This window comes from Colletotrichum jinshuiense, chromosome 5 (genome assembly GCF_051148585.1).
Source record: "Colletotrichum jinshuiense chromosome 5, complete sequence".
NCBI lineage: Eukaryota > Fungi > Ascomycota > Sordariomycetes > Glomerellales > Glomerellaceae > Colletotrichum > Colletotrichum jinshuiense.
Window position 1 is genome coordinate 3,896,047 of NC_139312.1, and position 13,061 is coordinate 3,909,107.

At 56.8% G+C, this 13,061-nt stretch overlaps 3 protein-coding genes across 3 annotated transcripts; 1 reads left to right on the top strand and 2 right to left on the bottom strand.

Annotated features, from left to right (window-relative positions):
* Positions 1 to 7,491: 7,491 nt before the first annotated feature.
* EsH8_V_000939 (bZIP transcription factor) lies at positions 7,492 to 8,389 on the top strand (the record flags this gene model as incomplete). The annotated part of the gene is made up of 3 exons (XM_083273455.1): positions 7,492 to 7,614; positions 7,679 to 7,888; positions 8,036 to 8,389. 3 exons carry the CDS (start codon positions 7,492 to 7,494, stop codon positions 8,387 to 8,389), a joined length of 687 nt encoding a protein of 228 aa, XP_083126170.1.
* A 615-nt stretch (positions 8,390 to 9,004) lies between these two features.
* On the bottom strand, positions 9,005 to 10,496 carry EsH8_V_000940 (lytic polysaccharide monooxygenase auxiliary activity family 9 protein; the record flags this gene model as incomplete). Its single annotated transcript, XM_083273456.1, has 6 exons — positions 9,005 to 9,085; positions 9,329 to 9,383; positions 9,490 to 9,634; positions 9,819 to 10,005; positions 10,177 to 10,355; positions 10,433 to 10,496. The coding sequence occupies 6 exons, from the start codon at positions 10,494 to 10,496 to the stop codon at positions 9,005 to 9,007; spliced, it is 711 nt and encodes a 236-aa protein (XP_083126171.1).
* A 1,126-nt stretch (positions 10,497 to 11,622) lies between these two features.
* Positions 11,623 to 12,457, bottom strand: EsH8_V_000941 (lytic polysaccharide monooxygenase auxiliary activity family 9 protein; the record flags this gene model as incomplete). Its single annotated transcript, XM_083273457.1, has 4 exons — positions 11,623 to 11,876; positions 11,945 to 12,060; positions 12,114 to 12,249; positions 12,307 to 12,457. 4 exons carry the CDS (start codon positions 12,455 to 12,457, stop codon positions 11,623 to 11,625), a joined length of 657 nt encoding a protein of 218 aa, XP_083126172.1.
* Positions 12,458 to 13,061: the final 604 nt, after the last annotated feature.

The following is a 13,061-nucleotide window of genomic DNA, read 5'->3' on the forward strand; positions in this document are numbered from 1 at the left end:
CCCGAGGCGGTGGTGTTTGTACGTGTTTGGCTTGCAGCGGTGGGACGAGGGAAAAAAAATTGATTGATGAATTTAGGGGGGGTTGGGCGTTTCTGGGATTGGTTATGAGTGGGATTACGAGAAGCAATGGTGTTTTATTATCTGGATGAGGATTGTAGGCGATTTCAAAATGGAAGGACGGAGCCGTCGAAAGATGGTGACCGCCTTGGTTGGCCGTCAGGCCCAGTTATACTCATCTTTCTCATGATCGTGATCGTTGCATGCTTCCTATGCGGTTTATACGGATTCATCAAAGCATTACAAGTAATCTACGAGAAATAGACTAACTGCAGAAATTGTAGACCCGGGCTGCGGGAGCAGAAGGAAAAAAAGGAATTAAAGTGGCCGAACCCAGATTCGAACCCGCGACCCCCAACGTCTCCCCCCCCCATCCGCCCGTCCTTGTCATGTCCCCCTTTCACTCGCCACATCGTTCAACACGAAAGGGGAGTGAAAGAAGAAGGATAGGAGGAGGGGAAGAAAAAGTAAAAGGGAGGGCAATCGGACGCGATCTATCTCCAAAAAATGAAAAGGAAAGAAATGGAGAGCGAGTGGCAAAATGGTAGACTATTGCTGCATATGGCGCTGCAGAGGGAAGCCAGGCTACTGCAGACTGTAGATGGCAATTGCTTCCGTGCAGGAGAAGCCGCACTTTGACCACTCGGCCAAAGTGTACTTTCTCGCACACCCCATCAGACAGCGGCGGTTCGGAGGCCTATGAAGGAAGCTCAAGGGGATGAGGGTGAGGGGGAGGGCGCGGTGCCGGTTGTTGGCGCGGGTGAATGAGTCACGACGTGTGCGCGTGCGGACCGCGTCGGTGCCTTGTTCTCGGTACCGGCGTTGGGTGAAAGCATCGTTCGACGACGGCTTCACCTTTATGGCTCACCTTGAGGGGTATCACCAACCCCCTTTCATCCCCCCTTCACCCCGTTCTCCCCCACACACCGAGAGAGCCCCCTACTGGTGGAAACACTCGGATTCCTCTCGACGGTCTGGACCGCAAAAAGGAACACCGGCAAGTAAGTGGGTTGCCCTGGGATGACGTCCGTCCGTCCGGGGTAGACAAGGGATACGTCGACGGCATCACGTAAGTGACGGCTCGCAAAGATGCCAAGGTGGCGACCCGCCCCCTGGAAGGTTTATCTTGCCAAGGACGAGCAGATCGGGCGCCAAGAAGCGCCCACATGAAGGAAAACAGAGGGTCAGATCTCTATACGCGCCCTCGCAGTCCTGGGCCGATGGGATGGGTCGACAAGCCCGGCCTTGGTCGTGGTGGTATTATCGGTAGGGGGTGGTGGCAGCAGCACAGGGGGGCACTCTTTGTCCCGGCGGCATCGTCTGGTTAGTCAGTCATCGGCCAAAACGTCGAATTCTCGAATGATGGACCGGGGGGGTGGGATTCGAGTTCCCAAGACACGGCTAGCAGCCAACTGCCATTTCATGCTTAAAATAGCAGTGTGTAGTGTGGTGTAGAGTAGTGTAGACGATGGGGGAGAAGCCACACGCTAGCTGGCTCTTTGCGGAGTGGGCTCATCCACACACCGGCTTGCTGTGGCGAAAAAGAAACCCATCTAACGAAATGCATGCTTGTTCTGGGGCCCTCGTGAGTCTCGATGTCGCCCCCTCCCCCCTCCCCCCAGGGCACGTAGGGCTCGACGTGATCGGACCACCTGTGGGAACGCGGAGGGCCGTGATGTGGGACTCGGCAGTCAGATGTTGGATGACGACGACGACGCAGGCCAGGGGCCCACATCACGGCACCGGGTTCCCGTTGGGACGACGACAAGATAGCTGAGCTGAGATGAGTACGATGGATAGATAGTTGGATGGATGGATGGAGTGAGGGAGGGATGGATGGATGGATGATGACATAACTCATCGAACGAGCGGGATGGCCGTGTGATCTGGAATCTGGGAGCTGGGCCGGGCAGGAGAGACAGTAATCCAGGGCCCCGGCCGGAGTAGCCCGCCGGTCGTCACCTGGGGCTTCTCAGCGTTTGGCGCGACCGCCCCGTTGCGCGTCAAGAGCCTGCTGGGTTTGGAGGGCGCGGCGACCGGGGGGGTTGGACGGCGGTGCCGTCGTTGGCCGATTCGGAGACGCTGCGCTGGCCGAAATCCCAGCCTGTGGCCGAAGCTGGACGTCACCGGGCGTGTGTGTTTGTGTCTGTGTGTTTGTGTTTGTGTTTGTCCTACAGCTATCGAGCAGGCCAGGACGAGGACTTGGCGCCGGGCGGTGAGCGGGTGCATGCTCCCTCACCCTACCGGCCCGTATTTTTTCCTTCGTGTTCTCTTTTTTTGTTCTATTTTATTTCCGTATGCTTATACGTAGCATGATAGTAAGACGCACCGGATTAGGACGCATGCACTCGGGGTGAATAGGATTGCGGCCGGCGGGCGGTGGCAGGCAACACGAGGCGCCAGCCAGGCGTTGGGAGGGTACAAAAACGGCCAAACATCTGACATGACATGTGTGGCTTGCTCGAGGTTGAGCCTCGGAGCCGAGCTCGCGTCGCGAAAGACAAGGACCTCGATAGGGAGGGCGTCTCTTGCAGCGTGGCGGTTGGGGCGGCGGGCGTATTGCTGACACTTTTGGGGGAGGATTTGGAGAAGAGAGACATGGGGACAGGGGAGGGGGACTGGGACGGGGAGCTGGGCAGCGTCCCCCCCGGAGGAGGGAGGTCAAAGGCACGAGTCGAGAGGTCGACATCACCGCCTCGGTCTGATGTATCTGACTGACTTTCGACGGCGGCAAACGAAAAAAAAAAAAAAGAGGCCAGCCAAACCACCCATGAGCGGGCGAAAAATGAGGTTGCGCGTACTTGTCCTGCAGGCTCGAAGCGAAGGGCATTATCCGACGATGGTGCGTTTCAATTCAACGGGCGTGCAAGCCACAGAATCCCAAAAAGTCCCTTGGCCCATGTCCGCGTCGTCGTTTGCGGAGGTGGCAGGGAAGACTCGGGCGGGACTCCGCAGCGAACTCCGCGTCGGCGCCGACGATCCATTGTGGATCCCGTCCGTCCTCGTCGTGGTCCTTCGGGGGTGGCCAGCCGCCTTCCACTTCCCCTTCTCCTTCTCTGGCCCCCCCCCTCTCCCTCCCATACCATCGGCTCGTTTTCTTCCGCATCTGGTGTGTGCGGCGGCACCAGCAGCAGGCTAGCGGTGGTATTCGATCCGCTGTGGTCGGAATCCTCCATGAATTCGGATTGGTCTGGGGAGGGATTTTGGAGAAATGGCATGGGGGCACAACATGGAAATCCCAGCGTCTGCAGCATTAGAGCCCCCTTGCAAGCATGCAAGCTCATGCACACGGTTCAGTAAGCACCGCCCAAACTGCCCTACACTGCAACCGAGCTGCTCCTCAACCCCCCCCAAACCGTCCAAGGGTTTCTCGGGCATACACAGGACGCGCAGTAGATTTTCAGGGTCTCTTTTTTTTCTCTCCTTCTCCTTCCCAGGTGGTGTCGGGGCCTGTGCTCGAAACCGCTGACCAGCCGAGGGCGCCATCCCTGACCCGAGGTGGCCAGCGCAGCGCATCCGGGCGAAAAAGGTTCGTCATCTCCGAGCGTCGGCACCGATGCGGTCGAAGAAGGTACATACATGGTCGAGGGGGGGTCTCTCCTCTTGGTTTGGTTATCACGCAAGAAGTGCACGTTTTGATATGGCAAGGGGGTCGAATGAGAGAGACAGAGAGAGAAACCAGACCCAAGATGCATGGGGTCTGTGGCACGAAAATAGGCTTGTGATTCAGATATCGGAATTTAGGCAAATCATGTATGTCCCTCCCCCCCAACCCGCATAGAGCATACACAGCAAAACCACACTGTCCCTAAATAACTGGCTTCCCATCGCCAACCCGAATCCCGACCCACGCGCGTAGACACGATTGGGAAACGCACAGAAGAAGCAGTAGAAGGTGCCAAGACCTTCCGTGCAGATTAGGGCCGGGGGTTTTTTGGGGGGAGGGGGCTGGGTGGGCTTCCTGTGTCTCTAACCGATGGCCCAGCGGAGGATGAACGATTGGCAGTGATGGCCGCTTGGGATAAGCTTATTCCAGGGTGTAGTGGTGTAGGGCGAATACGGAGTAGCAGGGTACCAATATGGCATGTAGGATACATAGTCCGGTCGGTACGGTAGGTAGGTATTCGTACGTAGGGCAGGGTTGATAGGGCAGGGCCGACGTTTGTTTGGGCGTGGGCTGATTGATGGCGCCCATCCATCTGCCTGCGAGACCGGGCGACATGGCATCGCATGAGCTGATCAATGAGAAGCCGGTTTTACACGATTTCCCACCCCCCCTCTGTCTTGCGCCATGGGAATTACTGGGGATGAATGGGGATTCGGTGGGCAGCGGGCTACCTACGGAGTAGAGGGACCATTTTTCATTCGAATGCGCTCTTTTTGCTCCGTCTCTGTGACTCTGTCTGTGTCTCTGCGTCTCTCTGCCTTTCTCTCTCGTCCTAACCATATCCCTGGAACTTGCCGGCGGCTGCTGACGCCGACGCCGACACCGCCGACGCGAGCCCGACGTACCCGAGTGCATCGTCGGCATTCTGCATTCCTCTCCCCCCTGGCCCCCCTGGCTGCGTTCTTGTGCTTGTTTTTCCCGTGACTGGGCCCGCACTTGCAGGTCGCCAGATGGGCCATCGTTGGGAAATGGGCTGGATGCCTTAGGGCTGAAGCCCACTCTCTCTCTCTCCCTCTCTCCATACGAATATATCGCTCTTGTTGTAAATCCCGGCCCAGCCCCGATTCAGTGTCGACTAACCGACGGCCGGCCATTGGGTGGGACCATCGCGCATCTATTCGGGAGCCGAATAGGGACCGGCTACGACCTGCCCGTTCCCCTTCCGCAGCCTGGCACATGCATGCGGGTTGAAAGTTTGTTTGTGTGTACATGTACGTGTACGAATGAATGGATGGAGGGGCACGGGGAATGGCCAAAGCAATCAATCAATCTCAATTCCAATTCGCGATTCCAATTCCTGCAGTGGCTTAAGCTAGAGTCGACTCTAATCGACTCACTCGTCCATCCGTTTATATGCTCACCCCCGGCGCCCCCCAGCGACAGCCACGATTCTATGAGGGCATTCGCAATTCTTCAATTCGTCGACAAAAAAAAAGCATGTTGGATGCGGCGTTCCATCCAAGGCTGTTCAATAATCGTGTAATCATAATCATTGGACGGGGAGGGATGGAGATGGGGGGTGGGACGGCAGAGACACGACGGGGGTTCGGGGCGGCGTTCCACTTTGCGAGATGCCGAGTTGCCGGGCGAAGGCCATGAGACACACACAGAGAGAGCGAGAGAGGAAAAGTCGGGAGACAACAGACGGCTCTCTCTCTGACCCATGTCGACTGCGACAATGCTTCGCACCACACTAAGAACCGCTCGGACCACGAAAAAAGGGCTGAGATATGACGACTGTGGCCCATCTTCCTCTTGTCTTTGGCGGCGTCGTGTATGTAGCGCACTCACTCACCCTCTGCTGGCTGCAAGAGCTTAGTTAACCGAACTGGGTGACTGGCCGGCTCTCACGTCTCACCTCCCACGAGCTCAATCAGGTCGACCAATCCTCGGTCTCGTTCCCGGCTGCACGTGTCAATCCAGCCCAGTCCGGTCCGGTCCAGTCAGGTCGCGGAGAGCAGCCATGCTTTGCTGAGTTGTCTCAGTAAGTAAAGACAGACAGACAGGCAGACTGACACCCGGGACAGCTGTCACCTAGCCGGGTGGCATAGCTGTGCAGCAGCAGCCACCCTTGTCGGCTCGAGAGACAATGATATCATCACGGATGAGACCGAAAACTCGAGGCAGGTTCTGCAGGTAACTCTGGGTAACTCAACTCGGAGGGACTGGGGGGACTGGGGCATGGCGACGACTCGCGCGCCCTGCGGATACGGGGGGTGTCACCCTCGCAGCCCGCCAGAATTTAAGGTGATTTTTGAGTTATTCCCGAGGCTAGCCTTGTTCCCGTCTAGCTCCCGTAGGAAACGCTGGGAGCAGACGATGAGATAGACGTACGCGTTCGAGAAGCCATCGTGCCCCTCTCCTCTCCCTCTTGGCTCACCCCTATGGCTCACCCCTATGGCTCACCCCCCTCCCTCTCCCCGAGAGTAGGATAGAGGGCGGGTCCAGCTTGGTTAGTCTTCCCACTAGAAGCCCGGGGCCTTTTCTTCGAATGCTTCTCTCGCCTTGTCATGGCAGGGGGGCTATCCGTCACCCGCCCGTTATTCCCGGAGCCAGCTCCGTTCGTCTCTGGGTCTCGGCCATCAGATCAGCAGAACACGCGATTCGTCTCCAACGTCCCGGGATTGGATGGGTCTGTCTCTGGTCCTGTCTTCCTGTCTCTCTCTGTGTATGTGCTTGTCTATCTACCTCTCCTCATCTCTCTCTCACTCCGCCTAGTCTCGCCTTGAGCCTCGAAACGGCGCGCGAATTCCTTGCCCTCATCCCCTCTCCTCCCCACCACACCCCCTTGTTGTTGCTGGCGCGCATCCTTCTACGATAGCCCGCAAAAGCTTGCTTCCTCAAGAACCTGGCACATGCATCGCATTACACTGCATTGGGCACCCTGGACGCGCCCATCTGCCATGTACTACTTTGCGCAATAGGTACCCTCCTCTTGCGCTCTCTCTCTCACACACACATATGTCTACACACATGTCAACACACATGTCTACACACATACACGCACATACACGCACGCATACGCATACAGATAGACACGCATCATACGCATTCCCTATCTCGCACACTTACACACGTACTGCCTAGCATATACCAACACACCTTCTGTCCTTGTCCACCCCTCCCCCGTCCCCCCTCCCCCGTCGGTACACACCGTAGACCGGCGCGGCACCGAATACCGAAGGCCAGATTCGACGGGGGGTGAGATGAGGGCTGGGAGACTGACTCCATATGCAGGTACTCGCTCATCACTTTTCGTCAACACGCCCAGCAGCGTTGACATTAACGCGCGCCCTCATTGGCCCCGGCCCATGGCTTTCGCTTCCCCATGATGGTCCCATTCTTCTCCAATGCCTCTCTTCTGCTCTGCAGCCCTGTCCGTCTCCGTTTCCGTATCCTGTCTTGGTGCTAGTGTAGTAGACTCGACTTGTCTCATCGCACCCTTTATTTTTTGTCTCTTGTACATATTCTGGCGATACCTCCTCTCCCCCTCCTCCCGCCAAAAATATATATAACCGCCCTGCCCACCACCCCTCTCGTTCAAGTTTTGCGCTACTGCTCTCCATCCCCACGCCTTCACTTCATCCCACAGATCCATCTTCAACACTATACTCCATCCTCCAGTAGTCGCTTCGCCAACGTCATCTTCATCGTCTTCGTCATCGTCATCGTGAACCTTGAATAGCCACACTGCCGCAGCCTGTCTCATCCCACCGTCCATTGCCGACACAAGAAGCGCACAGAGCACCAAGCTACCCCCTCTCACAATGAATATCACAACACCCGAGCTGTCCCAATACGCCATGTCTTCCAACTTCTCCTCAATGGCAGACGCCAACTCGGCCATCTCGGCCTACGACCTCATCGCAGCCCAGTTCGCCGCTCGCATTGTAAGTTTCTGCCCCATTCCCGCCTTCATCTCCGTGGTCCGCCAAGCTAACGCACCGTCCCCAGGGCTCCAACGAGAACGGCTACTGCACACCCTCGTCGCTGTGGTCCTCCCCTCCCAGCCCGACGTCGAGCATAGACACCAGCAAGGCCGGCGACTGCACCGACGAGTCGGGCCACTCGTCTGCGAGCGTGTCGGACGAGTCCTCCGCCAAGACCTCCGCCAAGGGCCGCCGCGCCAACAGATACAAGGACTGCAGCGAGTCAGTGCTTTCGGTGAGTTTTTTAATCATTTACCACATCATCCCTTATCCTGCCCATGGCGTCGATCGGAGGCCGATGCATGCCCCCCCTCCACCCCGGCTACAGTCCCGCGAGGCCGTACAAAGTAAAAAAATGATTCCCGGCTAACACCCCCGCCAGAAGCGCCGCGCCCAGAACCGCGCCAACCAGCGCGCCTACCGAAAACGCAAGGAGCAGCGCCTCGAGGAGCTCCAGCTCCAGATCGACGAAATGAGTCAGAAGCACGAGGCCCTCTCCTCCGCCTACCGGCTCATGGTCAACGAATGCAGCCGCCTGCGCGCCAGCCAACAACAGCAGCAGCAGCCGACATCCGGATGGAACCTCAACACGGGCGCCAGCCTGGCCCTGGACATGTCTGCGCTCAACACCTACCGCGTCGCTGCCCCCCCCTCGACGTCAAGTCCCGTCACCGAGTCATACTTTGACTACAACCCCGGGAGTCCCGAGAAGATGTGGAGCGCCTACACGTCGTGAGCGTAGCGGAACGGTGGGAGGTGGGGGGGAGGGGAGCTCGTCGGCTCGGGATTTGAGCGGGCACTCTTCTCCTTTTTTTATAAGCCTTCTGGGCCGGTGATTGGACTAATAACGACTTATGGCGCATTTTCTTGGCTTTTGGGGGGATTTTTGTTTCCTCTCTACGGGTCGACTATACACTAGCAGAGGGCGTTTGGCGAAGAGGGAGCGCTCTGCCAAGTCTTTTGCGGGCGGTGGTGGAGTATGGCGTTTTTTTCTAATAGGGTTTTTTGAGTTTTTTTGGGATTTTTCTTACTCTTTTTATTTTTTTATTTTTATTTTTTATTTTTAGAGATCATGTCTGCCCGGCATAGAGTCGCGGTACTAGAACTGGGCAGCGATGCCAATGACGACGGGCCGCGTGCCTTTACGCAGCTTTAGATAGACAATCAAAGTCTGATAACACAAACGGGTCCCTTTTTATTTTTTTAAAAAACAATTTGAAGAGAAAAAAAAAAAAAGAAAAAAAAACAATGATCATTTACTTCTTAATTTTACAAAACAAATAATATAAAGTTCTGTTTGGCTGTACCTCGCTACCGTTTACAGGAGCTATAGCCTGCCGATCGTTCAGCGTCACGGCGCGCGGCCGACGTCGCCGCCGTCGCCGCCGCGGCGATCCACGGCTATAGCTCCTTTGTAAGCATCAACCCCGTTCTGAATCATCATTACAACGAATTCATCAGCTTCCCCCCCCGCCCTTCCTCATCTCACCGATTCCGTTCCGCGCATAGAAAAAATCATGTTCGAAATTACCACAACAGGAAAAAAGTCTTTCACGGATCAGCATTTTGCCAAGGGCCCTCCGGGAACGGTATAGGTCGTCGGCTGCCAAGCATTAGCCAACTAGTGCGCCGGTCGGCCACGACGGGCCCCCGTCTGTGGTGCGGGCGAGCTTACCACGGGATAGTAGATGTTGATCAGGATGCCGGGCTCGTTGCCGGTGTATGCCCCCCTGTGGAGAATGTTTTATCAGAATAGCGAAAGCGAGATCATGCCGCGCGCGCGACGCGGTGGGGGGGGGAGAGTTCAGGGGACTAGCGGGGGGGGGGGGGACCTACGGGAACCGGACCGTTGGGGAGAACTGGCCGCTGCCGGCCCCTGTGACCTTGATCTGGGCGCACGATATGTAGAACTGCGCGCCGCCCTTGGCGCTGGCCGAGTGTAGCCCGATCTGCTCGATGCGTAGGAGGTACTCTCCCGGGGCTGCATAAAGGGGGGAGGCAACGTAGCACGCAACCGCCCCCCCCTCGTTGTTAGTCAAATATCAGCTAATCACCGACAACTTGACTAATACGACCGACGACGCGGCATAATCAATGACGACTCGACGGGCAAGCAGAAGACAAGGAGTAAGGAGGGAGAGAGAGGGGGGACTTCGTCCACGTACGCGTGCATGAGGGGATCTGGAAGTTGAAGGCCGCCTGGTTCGAGGCGGGGAATTTGATCTGGCCGTTGCCAGTCTGAGCCCCGAGCTCCCAGATCTTGGCCCACGGCCCGCTGCCGTCGTAGGTCGTGACACTACCGGAGCCGACGGGCGAAAGCCAGACGGTGACGGGCCCGTCGTGGTAGATGGCCTGGTCCATAGCGAAGCCGACCTGCAAGCACGCAAGAGAGCCGGCGAGTCAGCACTGCATCCCATGTTACACGCCTAGCCTGTTCGTTCGACCCCCGAGAAGAGGAGGAAGAAGGGCGAAGGGAGGAGAGGGGGGGGGGGGGGGGTGGTGGTGGTGAATGAGAGATCGTACCGTGGACCCGGCTGCCACTGTCGCGACCTGCGTCGCCGAGCCCGAAGAAAGGCCGCCGGCGTTGCAAACGATGTCCTTGCTCAGGACGTCCGTGACGGGGCTGTTGTGGTTCGTGTTTCGTCGGACGTGGACATACTCGCCCGTGTTGCGGCCCCCCACGACGAGACTCGTGAAGCGATCTGGGGTCAAGGGTTGAGCAGCCACGACAGGAAACGGGGGAGGGGGGTGCGCGTGCGGAGGGAGTGAGGGCACTTACAATGCGCCGATGAGACATCGCAAAAGGCGGTAAGGGCCACGAGAACGAGAACGAAAGACTTCATGATGAGCTCCGCCGACAATAGAGTTTGATGCAAACTATGGGGCTCGCAGGAGGAAAAGAAAATAGCCGACAGAGGTCGGCCGTCCCATCGCTTATAAGCATCGTGGATCGTGAGGCTGCCGGCATGGCCAACACAGGCGTCGACGCCCTCCTCCCCTCCCGGAACGCAACCGCGGTCCGTGACCACCCGGCCATCCATGGGTTGTTTGCATGCTCCGTCTCCGGCACTTGCCTAATCAGCTGCGAAGGGTGTCGAGGTTAGATTGCCGAGACGTCGCGATGTGACTCGGATGGATATAGCCGGTGGATTCTTCCGCGTTACGGGGGAGGGGAGTTGCTATCCTGTCATCCCGGGTCGCGAAACATAGAGGGGGGCGGATGACTCTGCGGTGTTCTGAAATCTTGGTATCGAGGTGGCAAAGATAGCATGGTTGCTGATACCAAGGCCGACGGATGAGTGAGTGTTTGGTTTCCTGGCTTATACGATTTGGGGGGCAACCGCCCGTGGCCATGGCGGGGGGGCTGAGATGCTCGACGATCGCGGGGTTTCCTGTGCGATCTGGAGGAGTTACATGGTAAAGGTGGCCGAACATTGTCTTGAAACGCGGTCGTGGACCGTCCGCAGAACTTGGCAGGTTTCTATGCATATGGCATATGGCATATGACATGGGGTGAAGAACGGCACAGCTTGGCGTTAATTATCGCTGCTATTCATCGGTTTTCAGCATTATTTTGCATATGGGCATCCCCCCCTACGCGAGAGCTCGCGAGGTTATGGTTGCAAAACGTGAGGCTTACGTTGTCACTTATTTATCAGAACACTAGACAGGCCCAAACTCTTGTTCAATCCGAGACCAAAGGCTATTTCTATTCCCTGTGCTAACCATGTAACTAGGCAAAGTCTCGAGAAATCACCCTTTTGCTAAAATCTTTCTACGAGAACCTCCGCCACTTGTCCACAGCTTCACCAGCGATACCAGGTGTGAAATGTCTAGCAAGTCCACTGCAAAAGTCAGCTAGTCGGATCGCCCCCAGAGAGATACATATTCTTACCTCCTTGCCTCCCGGAACCTCATAAGAAGTGAACCCCGGCTGGTAAATCTGCAAAAGCTGGTCAGCGCTATCAATTACACAAGACCGCAAGAGGAGCCGCATACGTTGACGGTGTACCCAGGGTCGATCTCCTTGAAAGCGCCGGGGATGCTGAGCGTCGGCGCAAACGAGCTCGCGGGGGCGGAGCTGCCCGTCACGTTGATCTGCGCGCACGAGATGTAGAACTGCGGGATGCCGGCCGGATACGGGTTGTGGATCCCGAGATTGTGGATTCGCAGCAGGTACTCGCCGTTGGGCAGGCACGTGGGGATCTTGTGCTCGTAGGTCTCTGGGCGTTGCAAATAGTCAGACATTAACATGATGAATGGAGGCGTTGAGCCAGAATTGTCTCCTTACGTCTCAGGGGCCATGTTGCCTGGCCGTTGGAGAAGGTCGGCGCAAAGTCTTTGAACTTGGCCCATTTCCCGGACCCGTCGTAGTCTTGGACGTGAGAAGGGGCCTTGGAGAGGAAACTATGCAACCGTTAGCAAAGGGGGCCCTCATTTAACGCGGACCTTTCACTGACAGAGAAATCGGGCCTTGGTGATAGACGGCCGTGTCGAGGGTGAAGGTGAAGCTGTCTCCCGGCTTCACCTGGACCACCGTGGTCGCCGCGCCGCTGTTGCCGCCCTCATTGCATCGCAAGTTGTTCGAGGCGAGGTCTGGCGGTTGTCAGCCGGTCACGTCTCTTTACAAGGGAGGAAACAAGGGATACTGACCCGTCACGGGCGAGTTGTAGTTGGTGTTCTTTCGAATGTGCTCAAACACACCAAACTTCTGGGCGCCAATGGAGAGTTGCTGGAAGATGTAGTGGCCAGACACTTCGGAGACTGCCACCGTCAGGACCGTTGCAATAGTCAGGAATTTCATGATGAGAAGTTGGCGTTTAGCAGAATGGCTTTACGGCTGTGTTTGATCTCTTGGAGATTGTGCTGCGAGATGGTGAATCCGGAAAACACGACCCTTTGACAACGTTTTATGGCGCTGGGCATCGCCATCTACAAGGATGATGGCATCCATCACCACCCTCGGCAAGCTGTTAATGAGACGGTCCGGAGGCCCTGCTTCCCTGGCGTTACCTCGGGGTGGTCTCTGCAACTGGAGGGATCGGCGGTACAAGTAATCACGGCAAGATTGAACGGACGGATCTATTCGGCCTCGACTTGGCGCTGCATTGCATCCCCTGCCAACCGCAGACCGCGTGATGGTCGTATCGGTAAGCCAGACGCGGCACCAGATTATGTGGTTTCTTGGGTGCAATATAGGCGACCAATGCCGAGCGGCGTCAAGCGTCACAGGGTTTGAAGTGGTATAACAAAGGTACTAGGATCGTTGCATGGCTTTGGCGGCCCATCTATCTAATATCTAATAGATTGTCTATGCTTGGTATTTTAGATGATTAGAATACACAACGACAGGCCCTTTAGCTGTTGAAGCTTGGAGTTCTCTGTTCACTTGGGTGACGGGCCGGCCC